This window comes from Plutella xylostella, chromosome 4, assembly GCF_932276165.1.
Source record: "Plutella xylostella chromosome 4, ilPluXylo3.1, whole genome shotgun sequence".
Lineage (NCBI taxonomy): Eukaryota > Metazoa > Arthropoda > Insecta > Lepidoptera > Plutellidae > Plutella > Plutella xylostella.
In genome coordinates this window covers 6,614,117-6,632,674 of record NC_063984.1, presented here as the reverse complement: position 1 = coordinate 6,632,674, position 18,558 = coordinate 6,614,117, and the positions used below count along the sequence as shown (strand labels likewise).

Here is an 18,558-nt window from a genome sequence, read left to right as displayed (position 1 = left end):
TTGTCAAAAGTTGTGTTTGTTTGTTGTGGTTTGTTTGGATGTTGGTGATAAAATTTAATTTATTAAATAAATTTGCACTAAATCAAACCTAGTCCTTTAAAGGTATCCAGTATTAATTAGAAACAAATACTTAAGTCATCATGTTTATTTATATGAGTAAGAAGGTAAGACAACTTTGTTATTTTAAATACATAAACGAGATTCAAACTTACCAATTCGTGTATTCAAAGTTATAAATTTTTCGTTTAATTTATTTTCAGATTGCTATACCGAAACAGTCAAATGTGAACTGCCTAGCGTGGAACCATTCTTCAGGATACATAGCTGTTGGGGGAGAGGATGGGATGCTTAAAGTCTTGAAGCTAGAATCTGGTTTGTAGAAAATTTGTATGGCTATGTTTATTAAATGTTTATTACATTTAATCAAATAGAATTTGATTTAATTTGATTAATCTTATATTTTTTTTTCACTTTAAACTTATTCTATTCTACCTATAATTGAATTTATTTTTGAAGTAACAATAGCACATAAATATATTTTAATGTTATGTTCATAGGTGGTGCAGGAAATCTCTCAATGAACTTGAGCTTAGAAGGGCACTCGGGCCAGCTCCGCATGGCTGTTTGGAACGAGGTCTATCAGAAGCTGACTACTAGCGATGAACATGGAGTCATCATAGTTTGGATGCTCTACAAGGTATTCTAGTGTTGAAACTTCAAGCCCTTTGCTAAGCTTCTAAGTGACAAACACTATAGCTGGACTTTGTCCCTGTGGTGGAACTGTTGAAAGTAATACCTAGTCCATTATTATTATTTAGTCCATTATTATTATTTAGTCCATTATTCTATTATCAGCAGTGAACATCCTATGGCTGAGATGATGATGAGTCCATTATTATATTATTTATTATTATAATAAATTGTACATAATATCAATATTTTTAACAGGGATCTTGGTATGAAGAAATGATAAATAACAGAAATAAATCAACTGTTACTGGCATGGCTTGGGGCTCTGATGGACAGAAGATATGCATAGCATATGAAGATGGTAAGTCTTTAAACAATTCTTAAGAAAGAGTAAGATTTCTTTTGAAATTAGCCAGTTACATATTGTTTTAATTATATCAAAATAGTTAATTCTGATTGCAGATAATTAAATAATACTTTTTGTAACAATATTTCATGTATTGTATATTAATTTAGTCATGTCACCCCAATTCTAAAAATAAATAAATAGGCTTATTAAAAAAATATACATGAAGCACAAAATATTTTTCTTACATTCCAGGTGCGGTGATAGTGGGGTCAGTGGACGGGCTGCGCGTGTGGGGCAAGGACATCAAGGGCCCCGGGCTGTCCGCCGTGCAGTGGTCGCCAGACAACACACAGCTGCTGTTTGCGCTCTCGAGTGGCGAGCTGCAGCTGTACGATGATCAGGGGAACTTTACTGTGAGTTTTAATTGTGTACTATGAATTAGATAACACCCCTAAGAAGGAAAGATTGTCCGGAGGTCAAACTTGGGAATGAGCCTTTACCACATAAAGATTCAGTCAAGTACCTAGGATTTCACCTTGACCGGAGGCAAACTTGGAAAAAGCACATCCAGAAAAAACGTGATGAGCTGAACTACCGTTTTAGATCACTCCAATGGCTGCTCGGCCCGCAGTCAAGACTGTCACTGAACAATAAACTGCTTATTTACAAGTCTATTTTAAAACCCGTCTGGTTTATGGTATACAGTTGTGGGGTACGGCAAAAAACAGCAACATTGAAATACTGCAAAGATTCCAAAATAATGCACTGAGGACCATAGCAAGAGCTCCCTGGTTTACAAAAACTGATGAAGTACATGCTTACCTAGAAATTCCTACTGAGAAATAGGAAGTTAAGCATCTCACAAAAGCCTACAGAGACAGGGTAACAAATCATGAAAATGAACTGGCGTGATGTCTAACACAGACAGAAATGACCCGTCGCCTGAAACGAAGCCACATCTGGGACAATTATTCAGTTGATTAACACTGAATAAATCTAATGAAGGACAGCCTATCAATGGAGAGGCCAGTTCTGCGAGTCACTCTACCGCTCAAAAGAACTGCTTATGGTCCAACGACTGATCGCATGTTAGAAAAATCAAGGAACAAAAAATAATAATTACACAATATGTTTATATTCAGATTGTAATTATCTCAGGAAATTTTCCAGTAAAGAAATCTCTCTTACCCATCCATACCATCTATTATCATGCCTTGTGTATCCTAATTCATGCAAGCTGGAGGATTTGACCAATGCAAATGCAACTGAGATTTGAGACAGCAGGTGGAGTGGCAGAGTTCTGGTTGGGGAAAATTTTAAAGTTACTAATTTTACCTAAACGAAAACATGTTATTTCCTATTAGCGACATTTTATTTCCTATTGGCGTCTACAGATGGCAGTGACAAGCCACGCGGCGTCGGCGGGCGAGGTGGTGGCGCTGCGCTGGTTCCCGGGCCGCGCACCCCCCGCGCGCCCGGTGCTCGCCGTGTGTCATCGCACTGGACTGCTGCAGCTCATGAAGAACTGCATTGATGACGGTAGGGGAGCTTTTGTATAAAGTAATGGTGCTATTCGATGCGATACAGCTTACAACTACATATAAAATCGCTGTGTGATACTGATGCCACAGCATTTTGATCGACTACAGTCTTCGGTCACTACGACAGTCGTAAGCCATACATAAATTTATAGTGGGATTAGGAAAACTCCCAAAAATCTGCAGAATTCGATGAAAAGAAAATACAATTAATTTTAGCCATTTATATCTCCCACTATCACGTAAAACACACAACTATGTTTCTTCTATTAATGTCTTGCAATTCTTTAAAAACCTAGTTGTGTTTCTTACGGTAAAATCGGAACGACCTCTTATAGATTAACTTTTATTTCAGATGTGGTAGTGGTGGACACCCACATGACGGCGCTGGACTGCCACTGGAACCACAACGGCGCCATCCTGGCGGTGGCCGGCACCACCGCCGACAACAACAATGTTATACAGTTCTTCAGTGCTTATGGAGAGGTAATATGTCATACAAACACAATATGTGTAACCTGTGTCTTTCTTATTTCTAGTGTGAGCTTAGACAAAAAAAGTTTTGTCTATTGTACCTATTAGTTACTTACTGTGCACAGTATCTTTCTCTGGAGTCGTCTTTTGTTGTGAATTATTTACTACTTCACGCTATCTTGCATTCCTGAGGGATTCTGAACGCGTCTTTTCCGCAATAGACTAACATACAATCCAGCCACGCCTCACCCCGAACCTCCAAGGGGACCTAACATTATGTGTTCACCGCATTGATAAAGTTAAGTGTTTCTTAATAACAAAATACTCATGTAACAAAACTTTCAGCACATAAGAACACTACGCGTGCCTGGCGGGAACATGAGGGCGATATCATGGGAGGGCCGCTCGCTCCGCATTGCTATAGCCATAGAGTCGTTCATCTACTTCGCGAACGTGAAGCCCGACCATAAATACGCGTTCTACGGCAACACGCTCGCCTTCTGCTCCGGGCCGGAGACCGTCACGTTCTGGGACACCACCACTCATCAGGTAATCATAATAATATGTAATGCTTTAAACACACGGCTGAAAAGGGGTGTTATAAGTTTTACGTGTCTATGTATATGCGTGTCAAAGTTAATGTTGCCCCATGTGTTAAGCTGCGTACAGACAGGCCCAACGAACGCCAACGAACGGGTTTCGTTGACCTTCGTTGCTGCAATCTGCCCTGTATTATGTATGATAAATATCCATCGTTGGGATAACCGTTGGCGTTCGTTGGCCCGGTCTGTACTCAGCTTTAGCCATATTTTGTCACAATCGGCTCAAGCTGAAACGAAACCCGATCGTTGGCGTTCGTTGGGCCCTTGATTCCGGTTCTTTTCTCTTTCATTCGCAATGTGTTCGCAATTTAATCATGGACGGCGACAACATCATTATAATTGAAAACATATCGTCATTACTCCATTCTTTGCTTTTCTCCATGATCTAAATGGCGGGAAATATCCAAGTAATTATCAAATCGGACGTCAACACGCTACACTCTCTTGCTTCAACTGAGCGTTCGTTTTTTGGCCTTCGGCGACCGTCCAAACAGAGTTCGTTCAAATAGCCCGATTTCTTTGATGTCGCCGGCACACGCCAACGAGCGATCGTTGGCATTCACTAAGCCGTCCAGATTGCAGCAACGAAGGCCAACGAAACCCGTTCATTGGCGTTCGTTTGGCCGGTCTGTACGCATATTTAGCCGTTCAAAATTTATGCCAAGGGTCGCGCCGAAGTGTTGAAATTTCGGGTGTTTTATTTATTGCCTTAGTCAAAACTCAAAAGATTGTCCTAATTATTTACATCGCTTTTGGTGCATGTACGGTTTAATAAATATATTCTAATGCCAGCTTTTCCACATGATTTACAAAATGATTATATCTTGTTTCCAGTCATGGATAAACACCATACCTGAGGTTGTGGACATGAGTGGAGTGGACGAGTACTGCGTCATCGCCACCTTAAACTCTTTAATCATCTCCAACCAACAAGGAATACAATGCGACGGTAAGTTTAATACTAAAATGGAAGAAGCACGGGTCCAAGACGCTCACAAGATTACGAAATTTTACGTCGCATTCGCTCTCGAAGCCGCGCGATGCAAAACTTTTTGCCACTCTTGTCGAATTCGGCAATACGGCATTACATCAATGTAGTTCCGTTTATAAGACTTACTAACTCGACTTTTTATTTACCTTTTCAGCGAAAACTGTGACTATGCCGATATCATACACAGCCATCAACAGCAAGTACACCGTCGTGGCGGCCTCTAAAGATGCGTTTCTAGTCTGGAAGTTCTCTACTCCATCGCGAACGCGTAAGTATTTAAAAAAACTTGAGCGTTTCTATGTAAGTACCTATTATGTGGCCCATACAGACATCCTTTTATTTATTTTCATTACTTAGTTGAAAGGCAAATACATAATATAACCTAATATTCAGCCTAAAGTTTTAAAAAAGTTCAAAAGACCATGTAAGAAAAAACCGGCCAAGTGCGAGTCGGGCTCGCGCACAAAGGGTTCCGTAGCAGCAAATATAACAATAACTTAACCAAAATTACAGTTAAATCAACCTATCTCAAAAACTATAAGAGATACTTTGATCAAACCAAAAATCGTTGAAAGAGTTAATTAGCATGCATCACCTCTATTTTTTTTAGAATTTTATACCCCGTAGTTATAAAAATAGAGGGGGGGGGGGACATACTTTTTACGACTTTGAGAGCTGATATCTCAAAAACCGTTCACTTTAAGAAAAATGTTTTTTAGAAAACTTTATATCATTTTAAAAGACCTTTCCATTGATACCCCACACGGGTATGTACATCGAAAAAAAAAATTTCATCCCTCAGTTACATGTATGGGGGGCCCCACCCACAATTCTTTTTTTTACTATTTAGTGTCATATTTTTGTAGCGGTTCATACAACACATATTCCCATCAAATTTCATCACTGTAGTACTTATAGTTTCCGAGTAAATCGGCTGTGACAGACGGACAGACGGACATGACGAAACTATAAGGGTTCCGTTTTTGCCATTTTGGCTACGGAACCCTAAAAAGGATTAAATTAGTTTCAACCCCTATGTCCTATTCAGTCCAAATCCAGGTACAACCAGGCATCACAGATCAGCTATTTCACGCAGACGGGTCCCTGCTACATCCAACACTGGCAATCAGGACGACTGTTTTACCTATCTAGGTCAAAGAAAAGGCCACAGCGACCTTTACGAAAGCGTTAAAATAATTTCAACCGCTATTCCATGTCCAATTAAATCCAAATCCATCCACCACCAGGCAGCACAGAGCAGCTATTCCACGCGGACGGGTCCCCGGCGACATCCGACGCCGGCATCCGCGACGACGGCATAGCCTGCATCGCCAGCTCCGACAGCCACCTGCTGGTGGGAAGAGACTCCGGGACCATACTGCTGTTCTCTCTGGTCAATATGAGGAAGATTACCTCGATTAATCTGAATGCCAAGCCGTATAAGCTGGGGTTGAACTGTAATTCAAGGTTAGTGGTGGTTTGGTAGTTACGGGATTTTTTATGTAAGTACCATTTATATATATATTATATATTATTTATTCAATGTTTCAGCAAACTGCTTTCGTGGTTCTTGGCTCCCAAGTAGGATGTTGCAAAAATCTTCATAAACCATGTTCGTGTTGTTAGCGAAACCGCACCTATCACCTATTTCCTGGTCACTACCTATACTGAAGGAGTCAGATTCGACTCTCGGTTGGGGCGCATATACTCATATCTTTATTTACCTCCACAATACTCGGCGACAATCTCACCAAACTTTCCCCGCAGCAAATTCTTCGTGATCGACCAGGCCGGCTCGCTCTACATCCTCGACACAGACATGGCGAACAACATCAGCGTCGGTCAGGCTCTGCGCAAGGACGTGTGGGGCGCGCGCTGGGCGGGCGACGACCCGCGCGCGCTGGCGGCGGCGGAGAAGGCGCGGCTCTACGTGCTGCGCGGCGCCGAGCCCGAGGAGCCGCTGCCCGTGCAGGGGTATCTGTGTAGGTTTCAGGTGAGTAGCTAGCAGAATGAGTAGGTATATTGTTCGCCGCGTATAAGTACGGTCGTATCAGGGTACGCGCTTATACACGCGCTTCAAAAAACCGGATTCTGGTTTTTCTCGAGAGTATTTAGGCGCGGAGCAGTCGCTTAGCTTCTCGACAGCATGGATATCATCACGAAGATTCGAAAATCTAGGATCGGCCCTAGAAAACCCATATTCGCAATTAAGACAGCTTGGATATCGTCACCATTGTTAAAAAATCTAGGGATCTACCTTAAAAACCCATATTGGCAACATAAATCGACACAGGTAGGTATAATACACAACATCAGCGTGGGGCAGGCGCTGCGCAAGGACGTGTGGGGCGCGCGCTGGGCGGGCGACGACCCGCGCGAGCTGGCGGCGGCGGAGAAGGCGCGGCTCTACGTGCTGCGCGGCGCCGAGCCCGAGGAGCCGCTGCCCGTGCAGGTTCTGTGTAGGTTCCAGGTGAGTAGGTGGCGGAAGAAGGATATTTTGTGACGCATCCGTATCATCATCATCATCAGCCAATAGTCATCCACTGCTGGACATAGGCCTCTCCCAAGGAGCGCCACAACACTCGGTCCTCGGCCTTCCTCATCCAACCACTACCCGCCACCCGCCTAAGGTCGTCAGTCCAGCGGGCAGGAGGGCGTCCCACGCTGCGTTTGCCTGTTCGTGGTCTCCACTCGAGAACTCGTCTACCCCAACGGTTATCGGTTCTTCGGCAGATATGACCAGCCCACTGCCACTTCAGCTTGCATATTTTGACAGCTATGTCGGTAACCTTAGTCCTCTGACGGATAACCTCATTTCTGATACGATCCATCAGAGAAACCCCAAGCATAGCTCTCTCCATAGCACGCTGAGCGACTTTAAATCGGTGGACCAGTCCTACCGTCAGTGTCCACGTCTCTGCACCATACGTCATCACTGGCAGGACGCACTGGTTGAAGACTTTTGTCTTCAGGCTCTGAGGAATGGCCGAGGAGAATATGTGACGAAGTTTCCCGAATGCAGCCCAACCCAGTTGGATGCGCCTTGCAGCCTCCTTGTCGAAGTTGCTTCTGCCTAGCCGAATAGTCTGCCCGAGGTAGACATATTCTTGCACAACTTCGAGTGTTGCCTCACCGACGGCGACCGGCTCCGGTTTGATGTGAGCATTGTACATGACTTTCGTCTTGTCCAAGTTCATTCCGAGGCCTACACGTCGGGAAGCAGCATTTAGGCCACTTAGCATCCAGCTGAGTTCCTGCAGAGATTCTGCCATAATAACGATGTCGTCCGCGAAGCGGAGGTGTGACATGTACTCGCCATTTATACATATGCCATGTCTTTTCCAGTCCAACGTCTTAAAGACATCTTCCAATGCATTGGTGAACAGTTTCGGAGATATTACATCCCCCTGTCTCACTCCACGTTGCAGTTGGATAGGTCTTGTCTTGTGGTCCTGTACTTGAACAGTCATAGTAGCGGCATTGTACAGACATCTCAACACCTCGATATAGCGCCAATCGATTTGGCATCTCTGCAAGGATTCCAAAACTGCCCAGGTCTCGATGGAGTCGAAGGCTTTTTCATAGTCCACAAAGGCTAGACACAGAGGCTGATTATACTCTTCGGTCTTCTGTATAATCTGCCTTACTGTGTGGATGTGGTCTATTGTACTAAAGCCTTTTCGAAACCCAGCCTGCTCTGGGGGCTGAAACTCGTCTAACTTTTGGGCAAGACGGTTCGTGATAACCCTTGAGAACAGCTTGTATACATGGCTTAAAAGCGAGATCGGTCTATAGTTCTTCAGAAGGGTTTTGTCACCCTTCTTAAAGAACAATACCACGACGCTCTCAGACCATGCCTCCGGTGTAATGCCATTGTGAAGAACCGAATTGAAGAGCCTCTGGAGCTGTTCGAGGATTGCAATACCTCCAGCTTTCAGAAGCTCTGTAGTAATTCCGTCTTCACCCGGAGCCTTGTTGTTTTTAAGCTGCTCAAGGGCTATCCTAATCTCACCTATGTCGACGTCAGGGATGTCGTCAGTGTAGTGGCGTATTAGTGGCGCTCTGGAATCGGTGAGCTGCGCCACACACTTCTGCGCGTGTGAAGCATAAAGTTGTCCGTAAAAACCTTCGATTTCGGCAAGAACCTCCGGCTTAGAGGCAACGATATTACCATCTGCAGACCTCAACTTCGTCAAGTGGCTTCTCCCAAGTTGCTGAACGAAGACTTTTGACCCCCGATTTTGCTCAATTGCTGCTTCTATGGCGCGTGTGTTGGAGCGACGGAGATCTCTTCGTATCAGCTTCTTTATACGCTTGTTGAGTACCCGTAGTTCTGACGAAGTGTCACCTGCCGACGGAAATTCGCGTCTCTGCCTCATAAGCTCGAGTGTCTCGCTTGAAAGTTTAGACTCCTTGCTTTTGCTTCTCACGCTTAAATGTCTGTGGCCCACCTCACGAAGAGCCTTCACTATTTGGATTGTATCCGCGTCAATATCCGTAGTGGTTTCCAGCGATTCGAATCGGCTCTGTAGTTCTCTCTGGAAGCTGGTGTTGCCAGCTCTAATTTGGTGCAGTGTGGGACGAAGGGTCGACTTCACCAGACGTCTCCTCTCCAGCTTGAAGTTAATATTTAGAGTACCTCGGAGAAGTCGGTGATCACTCCCAGTTTTAAACCTATTGATCACTGAGACATCTCTGAATATGTGGCGCTTGTCAGTCATAATGAAGTCGATTTCGTTTTTCGTCCTACCATCGGGGCTTGCCCATGTCCACTTCCTCTGGGGCTGTTTCTCAAAGAAAGAATTCATCAAGTACAGCCCCTCCCTTTCGAGGAAGTCAACAAGCATTTGCCCTCTCTGGTTTCTGCTACCAAAGCCATGAGGTCCTACCCGCATCCGTATACGCGCTATAATTAGCGCTTCAAAAAACCGGACGCTGGTGCGAATCGAGAGTGTTAAGACGCAAGAGCAGAAGAAGAATAGTTTTTGGCGCGTATACGGACAAATCAGCATACGCGCTTATACACGCGCTTCATAAAACCGGACGCTGGTTCTACTAGAGTGTTTCGGCGCAGGAGCAGTCGCTTAGATTGCCGACAGCATGGTTATCATCACCACTGTTCGAAAATCTAGGTATGTGTCTCAGAAAACCCATATTCGCAACCTAAATGGTCATAGGTAGGTATAATATACAACATCAGCGTCAGGCAGGCGCTGATGTTGTAAAGCATAGTTTTTGGAAAGTATACGGTAGTATCAGTGTACGCGCTTGTGCACGTGCTACATTTTGCGGATGAAAATACCGGATCCTGGTTAAACTCGAAACTGATTAGACTGCTTGGATGTCATCATGTCATTGGCTGTCCATCCACCAATCTTATGTGTTCATAGGTGCACAAATGAATTTGTCCGCTCCTACAAAAACTTACCCTCCAAAATTCTAAACAACCGCTCTCTCTCACAGGACCTGGAAATCACCATGGCTCTCCTAGACAACATCACGGACAAGTGCACCCCGCAACACGTGGCCCGCGTGGACGTGAAGTCCCTCCGCGACACGCGCCAGCTGCTGGAGCAGGTGGGGCTGCGCGAGGCCGAGGCGTTCATCAAGGACAACCCGCACCCGCGCCTGTGGTGAGTGAGACCACTCACCCACTAGTGCACCCCGCAACACAGTTAGCGTCAACGTAATGTGTGCGATTTTAAATACTGTTTGCTACATGATGTAATAGTAAATACATGATGGAATTGAATTACATAGTGTACAGTAAAGGGCAGATAAACCTGACCTGCCTCAAAAGCATTGTTAGTATGAGAGGGGGGTCAGGTTTCTTTGCACCTGACCGTACCTAGTTCCCTTTGGCAAGGCAATGAATCCAACATCGCAAAAAAATGCTGTTCTACCTATACATTTTTCATGAGTTGGCAGTTGAGGATGCAAAAAAATCTCCCATTCTTCGTATGGTATTGGTATGCCTTGAGAACTTGTGTAAATTACATTGTACCTACCTACTTGTAGCTTGTTATGGAATATGATCGATCTGTTTATGAAGGTTAAACCCACAAAGCTACAAGTTAATTAAATATTCAACAACAGCAATTAGTCTAACCACCCCTTTTAGGTTAGTAATTAATTAATTATAGATGTTGAACGCCATCGATTGCAAGGACCAAATACAACTTCTTACCGACTATAATTTAAAATCAATATCGGAAAACTGCCACCTGATGAGTTTCTAACGTTAACCTATAGTTAACAACAATGTCCTTGTTTCGTTTAAAATAATAAAATAATGTTAGCGCACAATCCATACTTTGGGTGCATGGTTCATTGATTAATCATTCACAATATTTTTCATATGATGTTTAGGTATTGTTCATGAATTAACTACGAATTTCAGTATGCGATCATAGGAACTCACACATATTCTTCATTTAACGTTACTATAGAGCCTGGCAAGAAAGAGTAGAAATTAATATGGGCGCCACAATGAATCTGTCAAATTTCGTTTCAAACACTTGTTAAACATTGTTTAAAAAAAATGTGTTTTTATTGAACAAACGAGTACCGAATCATTTCTTACTGCTTTAACTGCTACCTACCTACTGCTGCTACATAAAGCGTTGAACAAAAGCTTTGCCCCCTTAGCAATGACCCATCTCACTCTGTCAATATCTGGAATGTGCGATACCTACATACTCAGTACACTTTTTTTTACTATAAGTATCTACCTATAACTCCTCATACAATCCCCAGGTTATTACTAGCGGAGGCAGCCCTCAAGAATTTCGAGACGGAGGGCGCTCTAGAGACGGCTGAGGCGGCCTTCGTCCGGCGCACCGACTACGCGGGCATCAAGTTTGTGGGCCGGCTGAATGCGCTGCACTCCAACGCGTTGAAGAAAGCAGAAATCATGGCCTATTTCAAAGATTTTGATGCCGCCGAGAAGATTTATCATGATGAGGATAGACGGTATGTTGATGGAAATTGTAGGTAGAACATGTCCCTGATAGCATTATCTATTTTAAGTTGGTATAACTCCAGATTGTCAAGATGCCTTTCTAATATTTTCGGACGCGACGGTAGACAGTTTCTTGACAAAAGCTCTCGACCATGCAAATGCAGCGTAGGATGCAGTTGACCTATTGATGAAAGTGGAAACTCAAGAAAAGAGATTTGCGGCGGTCCTTGGAGAGACCTATAATCACAAAAGGCGGATTTTTCACTGAGGGTCTAGTACAAACGACAGTATTATAGTCTGCAAATTTTCGTTTTCTTGCAAACAAAGCAGCGCCTCTAGCGGAAAATATGATGAAACTTATAAAATCAAGCTAAACTACCCCGTATTCGCAGGGATCTGGCCATAGCGCTGCGCAAGCGGCTCGGGCACTGGTTCCGCGTGGTGGAGCTGCTGAAGACCTCCGCCACCACCACCGACAAGCAGGTCAAGGAGGCCTACAGCAACATCGGAGACTATTACATCGATCGACAGAATTGGTATGACACTCTTTTACAGTTCTTGGTCACAACACTTGAGCGTATGCAGATATGCAACCTAGAAGAAATAATTTTGAAATAAGTACACTATTCATATCTCATATGGTATATTCAATTGTGCATAGTGAGTGGAATTGCGTTCCCGCTCTAGTACCTATATGCCTTGCACTCCCTGTACTTTACTCAGCAACCACATAGCCATCCTATTAACTATGCGTATGCGAGCATCGCTTCACCTTAAAATATATTCTCGTAGAATTCCAGGAAGAATTCTAAAAGAAAGAAAGATATTCGTAGAAAGTAGAGTATGTACCCTATAATATTAAAGTCTATTCATCCTATCTACGCCAACTTGGCTTCAGCCGAAAGTCAGACACCCACATTTCACACACATGTTAATTCAGTCCATTTCCCCCCAGGTCAGGTGCAATAGAGTACTACACGATGTGCGACAACGTGGAGGGGCTGCGCAAGTGCTACATGGCGCTGGAGGACAACGAGGCGCTGGCCAAGCTCGCCGGCTCGCCCCGGCACAACAAGGTATTATACAGATACAGATATGCAGCTATACAGTAATAATAATAAAAGCTATTTTCTCCAAGGGTTTGTTAGGTATAGAATCAAATCAAGTGGTATCTTACGAACTTGCTATAGATATACAGGATATTGCAAAAAGGGTATACTAACCCGAAACCTGCTACGTGCGCAACTGTGCACCTTGTATAATATTAATAATATCTCAATGATTATGGGTGCCTTGCACCAAACATTTAAAATAATTAAATCTATTGCTCTCTTGCTTTGACAGTATACTAACTGAGCAGGACCGCAATAGATTTTATTTCGTTTAAATATTAGGTGCAAGCAAGTCACCCTACGACAATAATCCGTTGTTAAATCTCAATGTAAATTTTAGGAGAGTTTTGCCAAATCCAATCCCGCGGTGGATGAAATAATCGACGTGGACCAGACGCCGTCTGTGCAGCTCCTCATGCAGCTGAAGGAGAGCGGCAGGATGCTCCAAACTGCTGCCATGGCGTACCAGGTAAACCGACACATTATTTTATTACCTACATAAGTATTGTGGAAACGACATCAAGAAAATTACAACTACAACAGATGTGGTTCGATCGATATAGGACAGCATGGTGGTCCGATTATTAGAACCACCAGGAAAAAAACACGTGGTCAGATCGGTAGGACAATGGCTAATCTGACCATACAACCAATAAGGAACACTTCGACAGATGAAGAATTCATAACTTCACATTTTACATTTGTGTTAATAATATCGTAGTTTGGTAGGTCTCTTTCGTTAAACGCAAGAGTTTTTTCAGTGACTTCAATTTTTTATTAACTTTCATTGTTCATTAGGTACATAACTACTTGCTAATTATGCCTAATGTACTAGTTCTTCGTTATCGAACCGATCTACCTTATCCACTATTATACTTTTAGCTGGCGACAATGGAGGCGTCACAGAAAGCTTCGCCTATCAGAATAAAGAAGCTCTACATACTGGCAGCTCATATCTATAACCAAAGCTCCGTCGGTAATAACTCCACCGTCAATACCCCACTACACTTTTTACGCCTCTAAATGCACTGCTTTCAGCACAAACAATCACTTTAATTACTAAAATTAGATTATACTGCGGTTTCATAGTTTGCGGTGGTTAGTGGTGAAGGATGCATCTTAATATTATAAGTGACTACCTATACCTAGTTAGACCTAGTAGGTCATAATATACCTTCCTAAAAACGAAATTGCTTTGTAAATAGAAGTGGGTAACACAGACTGTTAAGTTAAGATAACGATACTGATAACGGTATGTGGGAATTTAACAAGATAAACAGAACTGCATCCGAATATAACTTATCAGCTTGATAGTTGGTTGGCTATGATTACAAATAGATATAGGTAGAAATTACGCCTAAAAGTATTACTCATAGTATAATTAGTACCATTCTATTAGCATTAATTGTAGGTAGGTTGAAACAAGGTCGCGATGAAACAAGTGCATATCTTGTGCCATATAATTCGCATAAGAGAAAATATTTATTCTCACTACCTATAAATAGTTATTGTTGCCAAAATAAACTGAGCTACTGTGCTTTGAAATAATGTTATCTCTCCACCATTACCATTAGATTTAAATATAAGTATTAAAATTTAATTTATACTGAGTATTGCTTTAGGTATTAGTTGAGTCATTTTATTGATAGTCACAGTATTAAGGTCATTGGCTCCTATTCACCTTGTTTCGCATAATTAATCACTCACAAATAGTCCCATATACCCAACCTACATCTACCAAATGAACCTAATCGTTTCATACCCTGAGCAGATGGTGCAAAGAACCGCGAGGCGGCTCGCTGCTACCGGCTGGGGGCCGCGCAGCACTGGCTAGCTCTGGCCATGGCGAGGGCCTACGCGCAGCCCTTCCGAGCCGAGGCCGCCTTGCGGGCAGCCGCGCGGCTCATGACCGTCATAGATGACCTGCACTCCGCGCAGCATGAACAGGTATACCTACTGCTTTAGTAGGGCTACAGGGTGTTGGCAAAATTGATTTGAAAGTCGAACAATAAGTACAAATTCGGCCCAAGATAAATGGAAATCATGTGATGTGTAATAAGGTCACGTATTTTCCCAGCCCTCGTTCTCACAGCCCGTAGGACTCATAGATACGTGTGTTTGGTATTCCTTTACTTTGTTATCACGTTATCGAAGACTGCATAATCGATAGGTAAGCTGTGGACCTGTCCTGTCCAAGTCTATTTATTATTTATCTATTGCAGGTGTGGTGTACAGTAGCATTGATTGCTATAGAGGCAAGGGCATTCAGTTTATGCTCCAAAGCTTTTATCAAGTTGGAAGCGTTAGATGTGAGTATGAATTAGTTAAACGCTGTTTGTATTAGTAATTAAATATCCTACCTATAGTATAAGTACCTCCCTATAGGAAAAAAATCCAATGACGACAGCAGTTACCTTACAAAGTAGAAATACAACCTAATTACAATAATTAATTTAGTACCTAATTTAATAAAAAACATTACCTATGTTTGTTTTTAATGTTTCCCAGGTGGATAACCAGTACGAAAATTTAGCTGTAGAAGTATTTACGAGGTACAAGCCGCGAGACCCGAAGGGAACTAAAGTGAATTGCCCTAATTGTGAAACTGGGATACCCGACTGGTACGTGTCCTACTTAGTTAGTAGTGTTACTTATGTATTGTGCTTGTGCCTATTTCATAACGGAAGCCCAATAACTGACTACCTATAATACGATACACAACACAATATTATATTACTAATAATACTGTGAACTTTTATGATATCACCATTATGTTCACAACCTACTCATACTCAATAAGTAAATATAATGAACATTCCCCACACAACACAAGATCTTCTATTAATTACGTTATAGATAAGAGCTTCTTACTTTTCACTCAAGGACCCTTCATAATTTAAATTCTTATTACAACAATAGTTATTTTATTTTAAGTAGTAGTAGTGCACAATGACTTGCCATAGAAATAGCAGACTGATTAGGTATCTAATGTGAGTTATGTTAATCAGAAGGGCTAGCACGAGGCGCATTTAGGACGTGACAAAAGTTTTGCATCGCGCTCACTCATATCGCGCAGCCTCAAGCGCGATGGAGATCTTTTTTCACGTCTTAATTGCGCCCCGTGCTAGCCCTTCAGATGCTGAAGTAACTAAAGCAACACCTCCTAACAGGGCGACCTCGTGCGACAGTTGCGGCTCTGTGTTCCCGGGGTGCGCGGTGACGGCGCGGCCGCTGGGCGAGGCGGTGGCGTGGCGCTGCGGGCAGTGCCGCCACCACGCCGCGCGACACGACCTGGTGCTGCGACACTCCTGCCCCATGTGCCATGCTGCCCTCGCCTGAAGTGTAGCAGCTGGATAATCCATGCTGTTCCGAATTTAAACCCATCATATAGCGTGCGCAACTAATGTGCCATGCCGCGCTCGCCTGAAGATGAACTATTTATAAGTGTAGCAGCAGTTCTGACTTTAAAGCAATCATATCGCGTGCGCAACTACTCCTACCATCATTTGTTATACGTAGGTCTCCAGCCGAATTCCCGATAGTACATAATAATTAATAATACAAGCAGTGGCAAGACTTTTTTGCGTGCGTGCTAGGGCCTAGAATCATATCTGTTAGAAGTGTATGTTTGTTTTAAGTAGAAGATTAAGCTGTATCTAATGCTATTTGTATTTAAATCCGTCCATACTCATAGAATAGATATACAATATAGTTTTAGAATTGTAATGACAATGAATGGATACAAATTATTTAAATTATCTAAATCTTTATTTCAATAAGTTTTTCCAGTACAGTGAGTCTAGGATCAACAATAGTAATCTGTTTGATCATCTGACTAGATAAACAAAATCTACACATATAAAGGGATAAGCTGACTTTCAAACTATTTGTAGGTAATATATCATTTAAGAACTTGTTAACTACTGTATATATTAAAAGCATTATAGGCACTAACTTATTAAGGTCACAAATTGTATGTATACATATTTACAACAAATTGATAAAGTACAAACAACAATAAAGTGATAAAATGCATAATACTTGTTTGAATACCAGCCTATCTCCCTAGATATTATTTGACATAATTTTGTACATAAGAATACAAACCACCAAATGTTCAAACCCAGGACTTTTCACTTACAAACACACACCCTTGTTCAATTATTGCAACTGATACAACCATTAACAATTTACTGCACAAAATTATTGGATGGCATGTCCATCTTTGAGAACCGCAGAGTGTTGTCAATGATTTGGAACAGCTCCGGGGGCTGAGGGATCCTCCCCGTCTCCAGCTTCGACCACAGTGGAATGTTGTTCAGGGAGATTTCAAATGCGCCAGATGAGACCATTTGTCCTTCAATCATGTTGGCCAAGAAGAATATCATCATACACGCGTACAGCTTGTTCTCCAGGCACCAGCTCCACCAGGACGGCTGTGGCTTGTTCAGCCATGCAAAGATGTTCACACCACTCAAGATGCACATAATCAGAATCATCTTACCAAAACCCTGAAAGAAAAATACACAAATTAGCTCTCGAAATTATAACATTGAATCAACTTCTTTAAATTGTATTCATATAATAATAATTACTCACAATCATTCTAGAAAGGTACATGTTCAATCCAGGAGGGTCATAATTAGCTCCAATCACTGAGATTTCTGGGTACTTTTGCTGTATAATTCCGGCATAGTCCTCAAAAACCTTCCTGTACCCGCAGGAATAACTGAAATAAAGAAAAAACGGTCATTACCTTAAAAATAAATAAACGTCAATAGGAAAAGATGACCCAGCAACCCAAAAACTAACCTAGCCCAGCCGACTAAACTCTAATTATTATTGTGATATAATCTTACCAATAATAAATATTCATGATATGTCCTACACCTTGTCCGATTTTAGAAATGCTTTCGCCTTCATTTTCGTTTGCATCAACGTAATTATTAGCAGACAATAGGCAAGTCAGAATAACAACCAGTGATACACAAAAATTTGTGGACATGGTGAAAGCAGTGTTACAGTTTTTCTAATAGATTTTTGGTTAAGATTTAATAAAAATCACGAATAATTGTTGAAGAACTCCGAGAATACAATAAGTTGAATAAAATCTCTAATAAAATATTTTCGTTGACACCGAACCATTGAACAAATTGAACGAATGAAATTAAAAATTGAATGACTGAAAGAATTTATTTATATCATTCATTCATGCTTCACAGATTAGAAAAATAATAAATTCTTGCAAGCTCATAAAGGCGCCGACACATTAGCGGACGTGGCTTACGGACACGGGTGTCAGTCAGCGTGCACGGTCTTTTGGGGTGCACACTATCAGTCGCGTCTGTATCAGTGGTTCCAGCTGAGCACTGGAGAATGGGGACTACCGTTTTTTTGCTCACCAGTTGGCGCCACTGTCGCTGAGGTCAAGAGGTACCATAGCTGTCAAACTTATCAAAAGAGACTGTATCAAATTGGCGCGAAATAAAGTTTTAAAATTTTGAATCTTATAAGCTTATTAATTATAAAATAACTACTTATCATCACATCGAGTTACTATGCCGCAATGTAGTGTAGATCCGTTATGTTTGGAAAGAAAAGGAGGACTTATGTTAACAAGTGATAAAACTGTTCTAAAACAGTGGCATGTGAAATAATTATTATCCGACAATCTCTTGTTTGTGAAAATCATTATAACCAATTTCAGAAAGAACATAATGTAAATAAGGATTAGGCATTTAATAAATACAATAAAAATAAAAGAATTACACACTGATTTAACTTTTATTTATCCTTTCCGTTTAAACACACTGCTATACAAAAAATATAACACATTAGTAA

General features: G+C 42.0%; 2 protein-coding genes across 3 annotated transcripts; one reads left to right on the top strand and one right to left on the bottom strand.

Moving 5' to 3' along the window:
• On the top strand, positions 1-16,752 carry LOC105386160 (WD repeat-containing protein 35). Of its 2 annotated transcripts, XM_038121052.2 has the most exons (22): positions 4-164; positions 261-372; positions 558-697; positions 949-1,051; positions 1,292-1,452; positions 2,434-2,578; positions 2,933-3,063; positions 3,397-3,600; positions 4,488-4,602; positions 4,799-4,912; positions 5,892-6,111; positions 6,412-6,637; positions 10,108-10,277; positions 11,401-11,616; positions 11,998-12,141; positions 12,561-12,681; positions 13,058-13,186; positions 13,600-13,693; positions 14,489-14,664; positions 14,940-15,026; positions 15,226-15,338; positions 15,888-16,752. In XM_038121052.2, the coding sequence occupies exons 1-22, from the start codon at positions 141-143 to the stop codon at positions 16,054-16,056; spliced, it is 3,114 nt and encodes a 1,037-aa protein (XP_037976980.2). In that variant the 5' UTR covers positions 4-140; the 3' UTR covers positions 16,057-16,752. The 2 variants fall into 2 exon arrangements, 1 of the variants encoding a protein (XP_037976980.2); XR_005254904.2 differs by lacking the exons at positions 13,600-13,693; positions 15,226-15,338; positions 15,888-16,752 and having other exon boundaries at positions 1-164.
• Positions 16,467-17,885, bottom strand: LOC105386161 (thioredoxin reductase-like selenoprotein T homolog CG3887). The gene is made up of 3 exons (XM_011556666.3): positions 17,577-17,885; positions 17,317-17,446; positions 16,467-17,228 (listed from the first exon to the last, which is right to left on the bottom strand). The coding sequence occupies exons 1-3, from the start codon at positions 17,720-17,722 to the stop codon at positions 16,908-16,910; spliced, it is 597 nt and encodes a 198-aa protein (XP_011554968.2). The 5' UTR covers positions 17,723-17,885; the 3' UTR covers positions 16,467-16,907.
• Between the last annotated feature and the right edge of the window lie 673 nt (positions 17,886-18,558).

Bases quoted from the DNA above. Each gene is read 5' to 3' on its own strand.
- LOC105386161 (XM_011556666.3), bottom strand. From the start codon at position 17,722: ATGTCCACAAATTTTTGTGTATCACTGGTTGTTATTCTGACTTGCCTA. The intron at 17,447-17,576 runs GTAAGATTATAT...TCTTTATTTCAG, and splicing joins ATCATGAATATTTATTATTG to TTATTCCTGCGGGTACAGGA. The intron at 17,229-17,316 runs GTGAGTAATTAT...TTTTTCTTTCAG, and splicing joins TGTACCTTTCTAGAATGATT to GGTTTTGGTAAGATGATTCT.
- LOC105386160 (XM_038121052.2), top strand. From the start codon at position 141: ATGTTTATTTATATGAGTAAGAAG. The intron at 12,682-13,057 runs GTATTATACAGA...TGTAAATTTTAG, and splicing joins GCTCGCCCCGGCACAACAAG to GAGAGTTTTGCCAAATCCAA. The intron at 13,694-14,488 runs GTAATAACTCCA...TACCCTGAGCAG, and splicing joins CTATAACCAAAGCTCCGTCG to ATGGTGCAAAGAACCGCGAG.